Below are 19,702 nucleotides of genomic sequence, written 5' to 3' on the forward strand. Positions count from 1 at the left end.
GTAAAAATAATAAGAGTACATAGTAGAATACAATAGGGGGTTTGAAGTTACCCAATATTAACTCATAGACAAAAGTATCAAAGGCTTAAAGAGGGTGTGATTAGTAAAATATATTGAGAGACAGCATGAAGAAAATACTACAAGCGTACAAAGCACTGGGCCTAATTTCACCAAACAAAGCTGGGCAAGTGGTAGAATTTACAGTGGCCAAGCATTTTGGTGGAAGTGACTATAACACAGCGAGATTTAAAGTAGTCATAGAAAACTGGGAACCAGTGCCAAAACTGGAAGAGCTGTCTCTCAGATTAATCAAGCAACAGCCTAACAGTTATACTTCGGGAAGCATACCTGACAGAAAACGTTCCAGATGCCACCATTACCATCTCTGGATATATCCTGTCCTGCTGAACAAGACAGACCCAGCAGAGGTGGCAGAACTGTGGTACACAGTCAGGAGAGAGTTGTCCTTCAAGTCCTTAACATTGACTCTGGACTCCATGAAGTCTCATGTCTTGAAGTTAAATAGGGGTCAAAGAAACCTCCTTGATCACCATGTATCGACCTCCATTGGCTGATGAATCAGAACTCCATGTCGAGCATCACTTGGAAGAAGCACTGAGGGTGGCAGGGACACAAAATGTATGCTGGTGGGGGATTTCAATGTCCACCACTGTAGGAGCGTGCTTTTATTTTAATTACTGCTGCTTCTTTTGGTTAAGTAGCTGCAGCCATTAGGTCCTCGACTAGGTTCTCATGCTGGATTACACTGCCACTCAAAGTAACATAACCTCGCCTTGCCCATGCCATCATGTAGTCATGGACTATGCCAAAGGCATACCTACTGTCTGTGTAGATATTAACCCTTTGTCCTCTTTGTAACTTCAGGGCTGCAGTAAGTGCTGTTAGTTCAGCTACTTGGGCAGAGTGACATCCTTCTATCCTCTCCTCCTAAAAGCTCCCCTTTCAAATTAAACACGGTCTCACCATCATAATACTTCCATGCCCCATCCACAAACATGCATTTCACATCTGGCCCTTCACACTCTTCCTTAACTCGCCCTGTCTTTCTTCTTCCTACTCCATGAGGGGGATACAATCATGTCTCTCTCCTCGTTTCTCCAAATCTTTCACAATTTCTTTAACTGCCTCAACTGCTTCAGGTGTGATGGGGTACTGCCTTTTAGCTGGATGTACATTTCCAGGTATTTCAATCAGTTTTATATCTCATCTCCCGAACTCTGTTTTGGTGGTTGCCCATAACTTGGGGCATATCATTGTCAACTTTATGGTAAGGATTCTCAGGACCCCAATCCCACTCAATTGTGGCAGCACAGACACTCTTAAGGAGGCATGCAATCCTTGACCTTCTAGATTTAAACCGGCAATCCCAATCAACCTTTGCCTCTCGCATGTTAATCACAGCTCTAAATTGTTCCAACAAGTCTATTCCTGACATACTACCTTCAGTATTTTTACACACATATATACAAGCATTGATCACACAATCTGCAATTTTTATTTCAATCCGTTGGCTGAGGTGGCCGGTTGAATCCCACCGCCCACAGCCTGTTACAACTGCTGCTGTTTCTTATTATTCCCATGGTTATTTTCTGCTTTCATAGCCCAATTGAGTACTTTATTAATTTGAGGTTTTTTTTTTTTATCCTCCACTTCTCTATCCACAATTACTTCACCCAGGAGCAGTAAAACATCATCATCCATGGACTTAAAATTTCAAAGTGTCCATCTATCCCATGTCAAGCAGAATGGGTTAATTAGTGTTGAACCATCTTCTCTATTAAGTTTGCCTTTTCTATCAACTTTCTCAGATTTTAGAACGTATCAGAATTTTGTTCAAACAGAATTGCATTCCCAAGATTCCAAATTTCCTATAATTTGCATACTTGCACATCATAGTAGCTTTACAATGTGCAAATCTTATCATCAGGAGTTAAAGATTCATTCATGTGTTAAAACAGTTTTTGGAAGTTCATTTCTGGCCAGTAAATGAAATTCCAAACATGGTAATTTCTGAAATTAAAACTTACCCAAAGTCCAAACAAAATACACAGCCAATTCTAAAAGGTAAATTTTTACCAAGCTTTACAACCTAACTTTTTAAATCAACATTGATTATAGACTTCTGCTTTGCATAACCACTGAGAGTTTCTTAAATGGACATCACATTATCCATACATGTCCCATACTTACACAAGCACACCACACAAATTCCAAAATGCAAACTAACTTCAAAGCATCCCCAGATCTTGAGCTTTAGGGAACAAAAACACAAATTGCACGAGACAACATTTAGCAAACAACAAACAAAGGTACATTCAAACCAGGCCACAAAGAGTTAACACCTCTGCAAGATTCAGTGAACTAGCACGGAGAGCTGTCTCACGCTCTCTCTTTCTTACATACGAACACTGTAGTTATTACGTTTCTGCACTTTGTTTTTATACACAGTGTAGAATGGGCCGGTCTGGACCCAGCCTGTTTTTCCACAGTCCTTCCCTGCCATTTCCCCACACTCTCTCCCAACTGTGTCTGCTTGTATTTTATTGTTTTATTATTTCCTGAACCCTTGTTCTTTTCCTACCTCATACCTCTCTTGTGCCAGAGATTTCTGTTTATTCCCTAAAGTTCATTTTGTGTCCTTACAGAAGCCCCTCACCAAGTGCCACTCTAGCTAGAAAGAGTGGTAAATAAAGTCACCCAGATCGTGGCTCAAGGTGTGCCGGCTTCAGGCAGTGCACCCTGCTTGCAGCGCCAATCTGTAGGAGCATTTTTCCTGACCCAGGACAAAGACTCAGGAGGCAGGCAGGATTCAGGCAAGTGGAAGATGTTTTTTCAAGCAGGAACCAGTTTATGCAGGGATAGGGCCAAAGGATCTTCCCCGAATCTGACTTGGGAAGATAGATCAATGACACACCCTCTACTTTTACAAAGGAATACAGCACTTTTATACATTTTGTGTTACAATAAGCAAATGCAACATATTCACGGTCCTTCCCCTTAATCCAAACACCTAATCCCATGGGACACCTAATCAGTGATGAGCACTTCCATGAACAGGCCCAGGTTCCCATGATCTAATCGTATTAGCTAGACATTGTAACCTCCAGGCCTTGGGATCCTTCTAGGCATCCTATTCATTCACATTCCAAAAGTTTAATGGCTATACTCCTTTGGGTCTTTCTCAGGTTTGTTTATCTCTAAGGACAGCTCGAATTCTATTACCCATTGTATTTTGGTACTGTCTTTTATCAAATGCAGTTACTCCTTTCATTTTCCCATTGTCCCAATTACATAATGTAAAAATAAAAAGTCAGTTCATTTTAACTAATTGCTATCAGGTTAACTTCTGTTATAAAGTTAATTATAAAGTGCAATGTTTTACAACTACTTCTACAGTTAACATTTTGTAATTTATGGGTTGTGGACTATCTTGTTCAGGGCATAAGAGAAGGAGTCTCCTAAGGCTAGTTAACCTTCACATCTAAGCTTAAATTTTTTTTAAGGCTTGTACAATATCTTGGTTATATATGGAAACCAAATTTTATGTTTAGAGCATTTTTAGATAGAAACTATTTAATATTGCTGGTGGCAATTTACTGCAAAATAACTTTAACTGTTATCCTTGCAGCTGCTTAAGGACCTAATCTAGCACCTGATGTTATTCATTTACTGGGACAATCATCCTTTCATTAAGGGTGGAATTGGTCATTTATCTGCCTTAAGGCATCCTTTTATCAGAACTGTGTCAGATGGGAACATACAGCATTCTTTTACTGCTGCTCAGTTTTGCTTAGCTTCTGTCTGCCATCTTGTAAGCAGGCATAGGCTGCTTAGTATGATCGGGTACTAACCACCTGACATAGCCAGGTACAGGTCATCCCTACATCTACCAAAAGTGACTCGGCAGCAACATTACTGATCAAGCTGGTTGCGGTAAGTGTTGAGGGAACCAACAGGAGGGGAAAAAACACACTTGACCTCATCCTTACCAATCTGCCAGCTGCAGATATATCTACCTACAACACCATCAGGAAGAGTGACCACCCCACAGTCCTTGTGGAGACAAAGGCCTGCCTTCACATTGAGAATACCCTTCATCGTGTTGCGTGGCACTGTCACTGGGCTAAATAGGACATACTGCAAACAGATCTCAAAAGTCAAGACTGGGCATCCAAGAGGCAGTACAGTTCATCAGCACCAGCAGAACTGCACCCCAGCACAATCTGTGACTTTGTGCCCCGGCATACCTCCAACTCAACCATTACTATTAACTAAGGGTTCGATGAAACAGTCAAGAGGCCATGCCAAGATCTGCACCAGGCATACCTGAAAATGAGGTGTCAACCTGGTGAAGCTACCAAACAGGACTACTTGAACGCCAAACAGCATAAGCAGCAAGTGATAGACAGAGCTAAGCAATCCCATAACGAATGGATCAGATCTTAGCTCTGCAATCCTGCCACATCCAGTCATGAATGGTGGTGGACAATTGAACAACTCAGGGGATGAGGCGGCTCCACAAATATCCTCAACCTCAAAGGTGGAAGAGCCCAACACAAAAGTGCAAAAGACAAGGCTGGAGCATTCGCAAATAATCCAGATTTGCCAAGTGAATAATCCATCTCGGCCCCCTTCAGTGGGCCCCAGCATTACAAATACCAGTTTTCAGGCAATTTGATTCACTCCATGCGATATCAAGGACCGCTTGGAGGCACTGGATACTGCAAAGGCTATGGGACGTGACAACATTCTAACAATAGTACTGACGACTTGGGCTCCAGAATTTGCCACTCCCCTAGCCAAGCTGTTCCAGTATAGTTACAACACTGGCATCTATCAAACCATGTGGAAAATTATCCAGGTATGTCATGTACACAAAAAACAAGACAAATGCAACCTGACCAATTATCATCCCCTCAGTCTACTCTTGATCATCATTATAGTGATCAAAAGTGCTAGAGAAGCACCTGCTCAGTTGAGGTGACAGTGAGAGCCCCTGATATCAAGACTGAATTTAACTGACTGTGGCGTCAAGGAGCCATAGCAAAACTTATAATCAATGGGAATCGGAGCAAGCTCTCCACTGGTTGGAGTCACACTTGTCACGTAAGAAGGTAGTTGTGGTTGTTGGAAGTGAGTCATCTCAGCTCCCGGACTTCTCTGCAGGATATCCTAGGCCTGACCATCTTCAGCTAGTTCAATAATGACCTTCCGTCCATTATAAGGTCAGAAGTGGGGATGTTCACTGATGATTGCACAATTATCAGCATCCATTTGTGACTCCTCATGTACTGAAGCAGTCCATGTTCAAAAGCAAAAAAGATCTGGACAATATCCAGTCTTGGGCTAACAAGTGGCGAGTGACATTCACGCCACACAAATGCTCGGCAACAACCATCTCCAATATCAGATAATTTAATCACCGCCCCTTGACATTCGATCATGTTACCATCACTGAATCCCCCACTATCAACATCCTGGGGGTTACCATTGACCAGATAATCAACTGGATTTATCACAAACACAATGGCTACTAAAGTAGGTCAGAGGCTAGAAATACTGTGGCAAGTAACTCATCTCCTGACTCCCCAGAGCCTGTTCACCATCTACAAGGCACAAGTTCAGTGTCAAGAATACTCCCCACTTGCCTGGATGGGTGCAGCTCCAACACTCAAGACGCTTGACACCACCCAACATAAAGCAGCCCATTTGACTGGCACCACATCCACAAATATTCACTCCCTCCACCACTGACACTCAGTAGCAGCAGCATGTACTATTTACAAGACAACTGCAGAAATTCAAAGATCCTTAGACAGCACTTTCTAAACGCACAACTACTTTCATCTAGAAGGCCAAGAGCAGCAGATACACAGGAATACCACATGCAATGGATGCTCTCCTCCAAGCCACTCACTGTCTTGACTTGGAAATATATTTCTGTTCCTTCACTGCCGCTGGGTAAAAATCCAGGAATTCCTTCCTGAAGGGTATTGTGGGTCAACCTACAGCATGTGGACTGCAGCATTTAAGAGGACAACTCACCACCACCTTCTCAACTAGGGTCAGGTAATAAATGCTGGTCAGCCAGCAAAGCCCATGTCCCACAAATGAATTTTAAAAAGGACACTTGCCTTTATTAATCAATGAAAATTAGCCATTAATAAAGACAAGAGCAGAAAGACTATGATGGAAGTGTAGAAGATGTTAGCTGGAGTACTGTGTGCTGTTTTGCTTGTCACACTGTGATTGTATGACAGGGTACACAAGATATTCACCAGGATGTTGTCAGGGCTGGAGCAATTCAGCTGTAAAGAGATAATGTGCAGGTGTCTTTGTCTGACTAGGGTGAAGAAAGTCAGAAGTCACACAACACCAGCTTATCGTCTAACAGGCTTATTTGAAAGCACCAGCTTTCAAAGTGCTGCTCCTTCATCAGGTATAGACTTCACCTGATGAAGCAGCACCACCACTCCGAATGCTTGTAATTTCAAATAAACCTGTTAGACTATAACCTGCTATACAGAGAGAGTAGTTAGACTCGGGTTATTTTCCTTTAAGCAGGAATGGCTGAGGAGGGATGAGTGAAATATAGAAAATAAGAGCATAGATAGGGTAGATTGGAAGAAGTTTTCCCTCTTAGTAGAGTGATCAATAACCAGGGGACACTGATTCAACGTAAAGGGCAGGACATTTACACAGGATTTAAAAGGAAAAGAAATTTCATCTAGTGCACGCTGGCAACTTGGAACTCACTGTCTAAAAAGGTGGTAGAGGCGAAACCACTACAACATTTCAGAAGTATTTAGATGATCACTCAAAGCACCAAAGCATAAAAGGCTATGGGCCAAGAGCTGGAAAATGGGCCTACAGTAGGTAGGTCCTGGTAACCAGAGCAGGCATGATGGGCCAATGAACCTCTTTCCATGCTCATATGACACATACATGCAATGAATGAGAGAGAATCTTCTTGGAGCAAACAGCATCCTTTAATGGACAGGCCCACATGAAATCCCATGCTAGAAAACCACCTAATTCAACCCAATCAAAGCAGCTTAAGTTGCCCCGTCATGTTAGTACCAGAGCCTGAGAGTTCAACCAGAATCTCCATTAATGGCCAAAAGGTTAATGAAGTAACAAAGGGAGATTCTAACCTAATTACTTTGCTTGGAAGACTCTATTGATAGGATTGGTAGTGCATAAATACATAATCAAAATAGATTTGTTAAGGCAATACTGACAAATTCCTTTGACACCTATGGCTAAAGAGGTATCAGCTTTCGTCACACTAGACTGTTTTTTGCAGTGTTGAGTCTTGCCATCAAGCTGAAAAATTCTGGCAACTTTCCAGAGGCCAATGAACTACATGTTAGCCAGCGTTCCTTACCATGTGGAGTCAGAATCATACAACGGCCCAACTCATCTATGCCAACCAGGTCCTAAATTTAACTAGTCCCATTTGCCTGCATTTGGCCTACATCCCTCTAAATCTTTCCTATCTATGTACCAATGAAAATGTCTTTTAAATTTTGTAACTGTACCCACTTCTACCACTTTCTCTGGCAGCTCATTTCTTATACGCACCACCCCGTGTGTGAAAAAGATGCCCCTCTCCCTTTTAAATCTTTCTCCTCTCACCTTAAACCTATGCCCTCTAGCTTAGGGCTCCCGTACCCTTGATAAAAGACTTTGACAATTCACCATATCTCTGCCCCTCATGACTTTGTAAACCTCTAGAAAGGTAACCCCTCAACCTCTTACGCTCCAGGGGAAAAAGTCCCAGCCTGTCTACCTCTTGTTTTAACTCAAATCTTCCAGCGTCAGTAACATCCGTGTAAATTGTTTTTGCACCTTTTCCAGTTTAATAACATCTTTCCTACAGCAGGGCTGCCAGAATTGTACACAATACTCTCCAACAGCAGGTACAGCTATAACATGACATGTGTTCAACTCCTGTACTCAATGCCCTGGCCAACGAAGACAAGCGTATCAAATGCCTTCTTCACCACCTCTGTCTACCTGTGGTATTACTTTCAAGGAACTATGTGCCTGCACACCCGAGGTCTCCCTGTTCAACAACACTCCCCGAGGCCCTATAATGAGCCGTCTAAGTCCTGCCCTGGTTTGTCTTACCAAAATGCAACACCTCACATTTATCCGAATTAAACTTCATCTGCCATTCCTCGTCCCACTGACCCAATTCATCAAAATCCCGTTGCACACTTGGATAACCTTCTTCACTGTCCACTATACTACCAATTTCAGTGTCACCTGCAAACTTACTAAACTTGCCTCTTATATTTTCATCCAAATTGTTTATATAAATGCCAAGCAGTGGTCCATCCAGCTCTGATCCTTGCAGCACACTGTTGGTCACAGGCCTCCAGACTGAACAACAACTCTCTACCACCACACTCAGTCTCCTACCATCAACTTGATAATGTACAAGTGTAGAGTGACACTTGGAACAACTAAAAGCTTCATTTGGAAAATTATACTCTTCTGATTTGGTAATAAACCTTGCTAAAGTGGATTTTAAATAGCCTGATTAATTTCCTGCAGTCATTTAGTAGTGCAAGGACAAGTGTTGCCACGAACAGATGTACGAGCATTAATGGAGTTTCCCACTCCTAAAATTAAATTATGAGACTTTTGAGCACCTGTTATATTTATTGTAAGTTTGTACTGAATTTCAATAGCTGCTTCATTGACATTTGCTCCAAAAAAAAAACCAAGGTTGTGAGATCAGGAGTGTACTCAACATATTTTGATCAATGAATCAGTCTCATTTAGCCCTTCATGGGAACAATGAATGCTAGCGATTTGGGAAAAGTGCAGATTTGTTCAAAAAAGTTTGGATTGGGCATTGAGAAGCCAATGCAATACTTTCCAAAACACTAAATCAACAAAGGGAATACCCAACGCTGGAAGAAACAACTCCGGGATGACTGGTTCTTAAACATTTTGCAGCATATATACATCATGGCTACAGAAAAAGTGTTATATGCAGCTAATAACCTCCTGAACTTTTGTGGAAAAGAATGACAACATTAAAATGTCAGATTTTGATAGTGCTTTCTATTGTAGCCGTACCTTTTAAAAATATTCAGATTGTGAGGGTGTTTGAATTGTCTAAGTAATAAGATTCCAGATGTAACTCCATAGCTTACATGTAAAAAGTGAATGAAAGTGTGTGTGAAAGCATGTCTTTTTCATGTTTACACAGTTTATACTTGACAATGAGACATTTAAAAATAGCTTTCATTTGCGCAAGGTAAAAGCATTACAAATACACTTGATATTTAATATTGCTCTGAGGAGTTAACTTTTGAAGAATTGTGGAAAATGGGCTCATTTCAAGTCTTCTGGAAATGTCTGAAGTGGTTTCTTTAGAAAACACTGAAAATTCACCATGGTTTTGATGCCTTTTGTTTTAAAAAACAAGCTTTCCTGTAAAACAGAGGTGGGTGTGGGTGGGGGGTTGGGGAGGGGGTGGGTCGGGGTTGGTCGGTGGGAGGTGGGGGTGCGGCTTCGGGTTGGGGGGGTAGCAGGTTGGGGAGGCGGGGACGAGCTGGACTGGTTTTCACAAGCTTCAAAATCTCCCCTCCCCCTACCACATGCCAAGACCAGTCCAGCTCGTCCCCGCCCCCCTGGCCTGTTCTTCCTCCCACCTCGAGCCGCGCCCCCATCTCCTACCGACCGGCCTCATCCCGCCCCCTTGACCTGTCCGTCCTCCCTGGACTGGCCTATCCCCTCCCTGGCTCCCCACTTACACTCACCTTTGCTGGCCCCGTCCCCGCCTCTTCGACCTGTTTGTTTCCTCTCCACCTATCCTCTCCTCTATCCATCTTCTTTCCGCCTCCCACTCTCTCCCTATTTCTTTCAGGACCCCCTTCCACTCCCCCTTTTCTGATGAAGGGTCTAGGCCCGAAACGTCAGCCTCTCTGCTCCTATGATGCTGCTTGGCCTGCTGTGTTCATCCAGCCCTGCACCTTGTTGTCTCGGATTCTCCAGCATCTGCAGTTCCTACTATCTCTGACTGTTGATAACGGATTGCTTTACTCTAGGTGGCTGTAGGGGCTATTTCTAAACAGCAACTGGCTTAGACAGGTCCGTGTTAATCTGCTACAGTCGGTGGAAAGCCTGAGAAGAATAAGATCATAGAGATGCACAGCACCAAAACAAGCTTTTTGGTCCAACTCGTCCATGCTGACCAGATATCCTGGATAAATCTAGTCCTACTTGCCAGCATTCGGCCCATACCTCTCTAATCTCTTCCCATCCGGATATCTTTTACATGCTGTAATGGTGGCTGCAAAGCAGATCTTTCCCATTTCTGAAAACACTGTTGTTGAATTACAAGATTGTATTTCTTAAGCAATCTATATCCACAAGACTTTTGAATCAACTATGCACGATTAGTGACTTGACCACCAGTGCGGGAACATCGTTTTGCCTTCAAGAATTATCCATTGGCAGAAGAGAGTTTTCTCAGAAAGTCACTCCCTGAAAAATAGTTTTCCTTTTCTCTTTTGTTAGAGTTTCTGTGTTTGCAGGAATTTATTAGAGCCTGCAATGATTTTTCATTATTATTATTCTTCAATCAACTATTAAGTTTGAGCTGCAAATGACTTGTGGACTTTGACAGAGTTGATGGTAAAAGGAAAAAACAGACTAAACAAGCTTTTGTTTATTTGCGAGGCTTGGACTGGAGTGAAATTGTCGACTGATTTTTGATTAAAGAGGTTCCAAAAAACACAGCAACCCACAGAACAGCACTGTGTTTAAACAGATAGCAGAACTTCGCTGTTAATAAGGACAGAACCTGGAAATTGATTCTGGCAAGTCCGGAAGAAGCCCTATGTTCATGCAGATGGCAGTGACAGAATGGTAAGCAAGACCTTGGGAAGAGTCGATCAGTCTATCAGGGCAGAGCAGGAACTAAAGTTGTTTATTTGAACTATGTTTTCTGAGGAGATGGTTCTTGGCTGCTGCTGGAAACAGGATGAAGATTTGAAAACTCCCTATCTAATCTGCTACATCAGCTTCCGGAAGCCCAAAGAGTTAAAACCTGAGTTAGAAGTATTGCAGACAACAAGGTGCAGGGCTGGATGAACACAGCAGGCCAAGCAGCATCATAAGGAGCAGAGAGGCTGACGTTTCGGGCCTCGACCCTTCATCAGATACAAGCCAGTGTCTGGAAATTAGTTATTCAAAAGTCTGGTCAGAAACCATTGGAGTGACTATTTGGGGTCTTCGACAGATTAATTTGACTATGTTGCAGCTACAGAGGTAGAAATACTGATTTGGTTCGGCTGCCTGTCTTCACGTTATAACACAGAGGAATAAGCATTGCTTACCAACTGCTAATCAAGTATTGCATTTTTATTGTACAAGTGTTGTTTTAATAATAAAACAATAATTATATTTGAGGATAAAAACTGTACTCAGCCTTTCTGGCAGCATCTGTGGAGAAAGCGAGTTTTGAGTACAATAAGTCTCTTCTTCCAAGAAAGCGACATATTGGACTCAAAATGTTAACTATTTCTCTCTCCACAGACCTTTTTCAAACACTTTGTTTCTATTCCAGATTTCCAGCATATGCAGAACTTTGCTGTGTTTGAATGTCCATCAAGAAGCCTGGTTGATTGATCTTGTTGCTTAGAACCTGATATAATTAAGGGTATTTAATTGGCCATCTTGGTAACTGGGAAAACTACTTTTATGATGTGCCCATGAAGTAACAAAAGGGAATTTTTTCACCCTCAGCTTTAACACAAGCTAATGCAAACCTAACAAATGCCAAGTCCTCTAAAGTAAAACAATTTCCTCAAAAGAGACAGTTGTATTTTTTAAATTGATTCCTACGTTTTAACTTCAAGAATGTAACAGGCCAGTCGATATTAGGTTTGTATGCTTATTTTGAGCTTTGTGCATTTTACTGTATATTGCAATAGTACTTCGAACCTCGGTTTTAACATACTTCAAGATGGTGATACGCAACATTCACTCTAAGCAGCATAAACATACAGCCACTGGGAAGTTTTGCATATGTTGACTGACATGTCAATGAACGGCTTTTGCTTCTGGAAGCTGCTGCTGTGCACTGACCTCCAGTATCTGTGCAGCTGCAAAAACCTTACAGGGTGCATTGATGATATGGTGTGATTCTTGCTAGTGTGACTTTCATTTCATCTGGAGAACATAAGCCAGTATGGCTTTTTGAAAATGCCATGAGTTAACTTGTTTCTGAAACATGCAGTTATAATGGAGTCACATAGTTCTTTTCATTGAAAGATTCTAATAGGGTTTGAAATTTTCTAAGACACTTAGTCGCATCAGTTGGGATATTTAGCTTATCATTAAACACAAGGTGTGATGTGAGATATTCTCAAATCAGACAATTTGCTGGTGCCACATTACCTTGATAGAGACTTGTAAAGTTAGTGAGACGAGAAAGACAAGCTGTCATAAAAAGAACGATCCTATAAGTGATTGCTATTTTAAGCAATAAGCCAGAAGATAAAAGGAAGATATATCAGTAAGATGTCCAATTTTGAAGAAACTAATCAAAAAATGGGCATATAATGCTTAGCCAATCCAAAATTGATCCACTGCTTCTTTTTACCTATTCTGCTTGTTACTTTCTCAAAGGATTCTAATAAATTTGTCATGCATGTCCTCCCCTTCATGAAGCGGACTCCGTTTGATGATGTTATACATTAATAAATGCTCTATTACATCCTTCATAATAGGCTTTATCATTTTCACAATGACAGCCCTTTAGTTACCCTCTTAATTAAGAGAGGGAGACAATAAACAGGTATCATTCTGGCAGTTTTCCATTCCTCTAGGACTTCATGAAAGGTTATTGAGTATTGCAGGATTGTAGAGTTAGCTTGCAGGGAGCATACAAATTGAATGCAAAAGATTTAGGTATATAAAGAGAAACAGATGCGTGAAGACAACTACTAGTCCCTAACAATCAGAACTAGGGGAGGTTACTATGGGGAGCTAAGAGATGCTAAACCAATTAAATATATACTTCTCTTCTGGCTTTACAAACAAGGACAAAATCATGTCCCAAAAGTGTTGGGGAACAGGGAGGGACTTAAGGAAAGCAGTGCTAGTAGCAGAATAATCTTGATGGGATTAAAGGATGATAAATCCCCAGGGCCCAATAATTTGCAGAATACTTGTCCTAGAGATAGTGGATGCATTAGTCAACTTTCAAGATTCTGTACACTCTGGAACAGTTCCTATGGATTAGAAAGTAGTAACACAACTGCACTATTGAAAGAAAAGGAAGTAGACAGCAAACAGAAAATTATAGATCAGTTAGCCTGACCTCAGTAGTGGGGAAAATGATAGAGGTTGTTATAAAAATATAATAGCGAAGAACTTCGAAATTATTGACAACATCATGTGGAGTCAGGATGGATTTAAAAGGGAAATTATGCTTGACACATCTACTGGAATCTTTCAAGGATGCAATTAGTACAGTTGATAAGGCAGAGCCAGTGAATTTGGTTTAACTTCGACTTTCAGCAGGTGTTAAATAAGGTCCTATAAATGCGATTAGTGTGTAAAATTAAAGTGCATAGAATAAGGAGTAGTGTACTGACTGGTTGGCAGAGAGGAAACAAAGAATAGGACTAAACAGGTCTCTTTCCAAGTGGCAGCCAGTGACTAGTTGGGTACTGCAGGGATCTATCCTTTGATCCTAGCTATTCATAATATATATTAATAACTTAGGTGACAGAACTAAATACAATGTCTGCAAATTTGCAGACAACACACAGTTGGGTGGGAGGGTGAGCAGTGAGGAGGAGGCAGAGATGTACAAGTGTGATTTGGACAGCAGAAACTGAAAGTATCGAGTAACCCTTCATCAGACTGGAAACATTAACTCTGCTTTTTCTCCACAGATGCTGCCTGACCGGCTGAGCTTCCCCAACGATTTCCGATTTTGTTTCAGATTTCTAGCATCTGCAGATCTTTGTTTCATTTTTGTTATTTGGATAAGTGGAGTGAGTGGACAAATGCACAGAAGATGAAATATAATGTGGATAAATAGCAGGTTATCCATTTTGTAAGTAAAAATAGAAAGGCAGATTTGTATCTGAATGACAATAGATTGGGAAAGGGGGACGCGCAACAAGACCCTGACGTTCTTGAATGCCAATCGCTGAAAGTAAGGGTGCAAGCAGTGGAGAAGGCAAACAGTATGTAGACTTTCACAGTGAGAGGATTCGACTACAGAAGCAGGGATTCTTGCTGTAATTATAGAGGTACTGCACGAGACCACACTTGGAATGTTGTGGGCAGTTTTGGTCTCCTAATCCAAGGATGAATGTGCTGATTATGGACGGAATACAAACAAGGTTCACCAGGCTGATTCCTGGGATGGCAAAACAGATGTATGAATGAGAGACTAGATCAGTTAGGACTATATTCACTGCAGGAAAATGAGGACAGATTTTATAGAAACTTTTTAATTGAACTAGAAAGGGTAAATGCAGCAAGTATATTCCCGATGGCTAGGGAATGCAGAACCAGGGGTCACAGTCTAAGGATATAGAATTGAGATGAGGGGAAATTTATTCAACCACAAAATTTTGAGCCTGTAGAATTCTCTGCCACAAAAACCACAATAAGCCAAAACACTGAATGGTTTCACAAAGGAGTTAGGTATGGTTCTTAGTGCTAAATGGATCGAGGGGAGACAGCAGGAACAAGGTTCTGAGTTGGACAGCCATGATTATATTGAATGGCAGGGCAGGCTTAAAGGGTCCAACGGCCTACTCCTGCACCTCTTTCCTATGTGTCTATGTTTCATTCTTGAACAGAGTGCCATTCTGGACCCCAAATGAGTTTACAAACAATATCTGCTCCACTGCTTATCTCCAACTCCAGTGCCATCTCAGCTATCTGTGGAAAGCCTCATTCATGCCTTTGTAATATTCTACTTGGCTTCTTATATTCCAGCTTCTGTAAATTTGCATTCAGCAAAAATTCTGCTGCCCATTCCCAAGTCACAACGAGATGTATTACTCCAACCATCCTTTGTTTGCTGACCTACATTAAGTTTCCAGCAGAGAAATGCTTCAACTTGAAAATTCCCTGACGGACTAATTCCTTTCTATTCCGTTAATTTCCACCAGCTCCTCCACCCAAACAATTATCAACGCTTTTCCATCCTTCTATCTTGAGCATTCTTTGCTTTCTACTGCTTTACTTCTGGCAGCAATGCACTTAAGTGCTGAGGCCAAAGTTCAGGAGTTCCCTGCTTTGTTCATTACTGCTCATCTGGGAAGGAAATATACCATCCATACTTGATCTGGCCTACGTATGACTTCAGACTCCCACACAATGTGTGGCCAATTTTCTGAAATGGTCACTCAGTTGTACCAATCCACTTCAGATAATGGTTGAGAGGACTTAAAATATTAAAACTTTTTTTATCTTACTTTTCGTTTTGCTATTTTATCTCTCAATCTTTCCTTCCCCCGTTTTTTTTTTTTTTTCTGTTCTGTTCCTTCAAGTCTCATGCTCACTTCACTCTCCTATTTATGTTGCTACATTGGTTAAATACTCAAGTTCTTGGTCATCAAAGTTCCAGATGCCTTTCAGATCTCACTGTCATCAGCTCACACTTCTGGAAGTTTAAGGCCCAAAAGATTGTCAAGCTGAAGGGCGAGGGGTGAAAAGTTGAAATGGGCCCTGATTATTTTTAGAATTCAATGTTAATGACATGGAACAAAAACTGCCATTTTTTGCAACAAGAAATAATGAAAAATAAACAACTTACCAGAAGTCCCAACAGTCAGGAGTCAAAGTCATAAGTTCCCGATCATAGCCTCTCTGTTCAACTAAGAACTGAGCAAAGCTGTCATATATCAGCTGAAAAATTCAAACAAAACACAACATTGGTTTACAATAAGTATCAGAAATAGTATGTTTCCTCTACTACAAAGCGAAGAGCATAGTGCAGAGGTTCTTCAGAGGAAGTATTAATTTGAATTACAATGAAAATACTTTATTTTCTATTTGCAGCAACTCTACTGATAAGCTTTATGTAGCTACAGTATCTCAGACTGTGGCAATTAATATGTAAAGCTCAGCAAGACAAGAACAAATTTTGTTAATATGTTTGTGAATTAGTTTGCAGTTCTCATTTACCCATACAGAATTTTGAGTGACCTTTGTTGATCAGTGCACAAATGTCATGCTGCTGCTGTACAGGACATTTGTTAGGTCACTTTTAGAATACTGCATTCTATTCTGGTCTTCCTGCTATCGGAAAGATATTGTAAAACTTGAAAGGATTCAGAAGAGATTTACAAGATGTTACTGGAAGAGGTTTAATAGACTGGGGCGATTTTCCCTGGAACATCGGAGGCTGAGGGGTGACCTTATACAGGTTTATAAAATCATTTGGGGCATGGGTAGGATGAACAGCCAAGATCTTTTCCCCAGGGTGGGGGAGTCCAAAGCTATAGGGCATAGGTTTAAGGTGAGAGGGGAAAGATTTAAAAGTGATCTAAGTGCGTTTGGAATGAGTCGCCAGAGGCAGTGGTGGAATTACGACATTTAAAAGGCATTTGGATGGGTACATGAATAGGAAGTGATTACAGGAATATGGGCCAAATTGAACTAGATTAATTTAGGAGATCTGGTCGGCATGGAAGAGTTGGACCAAAGGGTCTGTCTCCACACTGTACATCTCTGACTCTGCGCACAATGCTAATAAAATATTATATTCAGTGCTTCACACATTCCCAAAGTTGAACACAACTGATTATTGTTTCAAAATTGTTCAGTCAAGCATTAATTGTTCTTTACTATCATTAACCTGCAAACCCATTAGAAGCATCAAACCTGGGTATCCTTACATTTTAAAAGGTTTTTTCCCGATTCCCTTCCACAACTGTGCGACAGTACCGTGGCTCACTGGTTAACCCTGCTGCCTCACTGCACCAGGGACGTGGGTTCGATTCCAACCTTGAGTGACTGTGTGTAGTTTGAAACATTTTCCTCATGTTTACGTGGGTTTTCTCCAGCTTCCTCCCAGCAGTTTCCAAGAACATGCAAGTTAGGTGGATTGGCCATGCTAAATTTTCCCACAGTGTCCAGGGATATGCAGGCCATGGGAAATGTAGGGTTACAGCAATAGAGTGGGGGGTAGGTCTGGATGGCTGGATGGGATGCTCTTTGGAAGGTCAGTGTGGTGTGGACTCAATGGGCCGATTGTCCTGCTTCCAAGACTGGCAGGATTTTGTGATTCACATTTTCACTAATATTTACAAGATCAGGAGCTTGAATGAAAGTAGCCTGCCTGCTGCCAAGGGAATGAATTAACTTTTAGCAGTGCATGGGGCTTAGGCAGGTGTCTGGAGGTAGGCCACACATCAGCCATGATCTCACTGAATGATGGAACAGGCTCAAAAGGCTGAATGGCTTACTCCCATTCCAATGTATTCAACTGACAATGAATGGCAATCTCACAAAGAATTTAAGGAAGGATGCATTGGATAACTGAATGTTCAAACTTCTCAGTGAATAGATAATCTACTAAGATTAATGTTAGGACATTGCTGCAGTAGAATAGAGGGATGTCAGATTAAACAAGGGGGCACTCAACTCACACACTCAGGCCAACAAAGACCAGGCACTGACATCCTGATAAATGCAAGCAAAAGTTATAAAAATACCAATTTAAACAAAGTGTACCCAATGCATCAATGGTGTACATTTTCACTGCACATATGCATTTTAAAATGATATTTTGAACAACAATCCTAAATACCTTTTACATCTAATGGAAGGTACATTTCACTCAGCAAAGTCAGGACAGCAAACAACTTTATTGCAGTACCATGAATGAAAACTTACCAGTGACATTTGTAACATAGAAACATACAAAACAGGAGTAGGCCATTTGACCTTTGAGACTCCACCACTATTCAATATAATCATAGCTGATTGTCTAACTCAGTAGCATCTTTCCACTTTCTCCCCATATCCTTTGATCCCTTTAGACCTCAGAATTATATCCAGCTCCTGGATTTCTCTAATTCTAGAATCTCTAAGATACCTGATTTTAACGACAAGAGCATGGTAGCTGTGCTTTCACTCACCTAGGCCCTAAGTTGTGGATTTCCCTCCATTGCCTCTGCCCTTTATAACTCACCTCCTTCTTTTAAGGCACTAATTCCTGCCTCTTTGAGCAAGGTTCCAGTCATCTGGCCACATATCACCTGATGTGGTTCAGTGTCACGTTTTGTTCCATAATGCTCCTGTGAAACTTTGTCTAATGTTTGATTACATTAAATCCACTTTACAACACCAGATGCTGTTGTCTGGTCGATTGCAATGAGTGCTGCTTTCATTCCTACCACAAAATTCTATTCAAGGTTATTCCTCAGTAACATCACAGGGGTGTAAAAATTTATAACTTAATGATACATTGCTCATTTCCTGCAAGGAAACCTCAGATATGCAGAAGTATAAAGTATCATAATTATTATCTTGAAGATATTAGTCACATGTATCCATGCTTTAACATAGTTTGTGGGACATAGTTCTAAATAAAAGGAACGCACTGCTAGGGGTGGTAGTGGAGGAGGCAGATAAATGAGAGGCATTTAAGAGGCTTTTAGATAAGCACGTGAAATGCAAAGAATGGAGGGATATGGACCATAGGTAGGCAGAAGGGATTAGTTTAATTATGGAGTCACGTTCAGCACAACAACGCGGGCCGAAGGACCCGTTCCTATGCCATACGGTTATTTATGCTAAATGTTCATTTGCACCAGCCCGTAATTAGAATAAACTGTTGCACTAGGGTAAACAATTTGTTAAGACAAAATATACCTCCCACAAAATGCTGCAAGAAACCTGTATGAATTGCGGATGAGTATCAGTTTTGCATACAGTACCAACATGATCACTAAAAATACCAATTTCCGAGCTGATTTTACAGCAATTCCTGCAACAAACCATTTTTACTACACTTCTTAGAATCTTCAATCACATTCCCAATCAACATGCATCACCAAACCCCTGACAGCAATTATAACTGTCAGAATACAAGGATACAACCCCTAAAATCCCATGCAATTCAAGAGTGAACTTCATTTATTTAAGGAATGGCCCTGTTAATCGGATAACAATTTCTAGCTTCATTGACACAAATATTGCACTTTAAAAAACCTAAAGGAGAAAAAGAAAATCTATCAGCTTCAGTTCTGATCTGAGACTTTCGTACAGGGCACCATTTGAAGTACAGTGTTCATCCTCAGGTTCACTAATACAGATCACTTGCCATTTGAGTGACCTTGCAGTGCGCAATGTGCTCGCTTTGTTTTGAGTACACCTGAAAAATAATTTATTTATTCATTCACTTGCAAATGAAGCATGGAGTGTCCTGTAGATGTAAAATGAGCTAAATGCCTAACACCCAGTCCATGTTGACATCCACAATCGCTCAAAAGATTGTCCAAAATGAACAGAGAAGACAAAGATGCTACCAAAGGCTGGGGAGCCGATGTGGAGAACAGGGGAAGGAGTGGGCCGCAAGCAGGCACTGGGGTTGCAAACGGGGGTGGGGGGGGGGGGGGAGAAGAAGAAGGGGGGGGGGGGGGGAAGGGGAGGGAGGGTGGGGAGGGGAAAAGAGGGG

General features: G+C 41.3%; 1 protein-coding gene across 1 annotated transcript in view; it reads right to left on the minus strand.

Annotated features, from left to right (window-relative positions):
• nt5dc1 (5'-nucleotidase domain containing 1) overlaps window positions 1-17,925 on the minus strand; it is a 74,170-nt gene extending 56,245 nt beyond the window's left edge. Inside the window, exons 1-2 of the mRNA XM_048597026.1 lie at window positions 17,917-17,925; window positions 15,833-15,924 (exon numbers count right to left, since the gene is read on the minus strand). Coding sequence (XP_048452983.1) covers window positions 15,833-15,924; window positions 17,917-17,925 — 101 coding nt within the window. The remainder of the gene's footprint in view (window positions 1-15,832; window positions 15,925-17,916) is intronic.
• Window positions 17,926-19,702: the final 1,777 nt, after the last annotated feature.

The sequence above is a fragment of the Rhincodon typus genome, chromosome 5 (genome assembly GCF_021869965.1).
Source record: "Rhincodon typus isolate 14 chromosome 5, sRhiTyp1.1, whole genome shotgun sequence".
NCBI classification, from domain to species: domain Eukaryota; kingdom Metazoa; phylum Chordata; class Chondrichthyes; order Orectolobiformes; family Rhincodontidae; genus Rhincodon; species Rhincodon typus.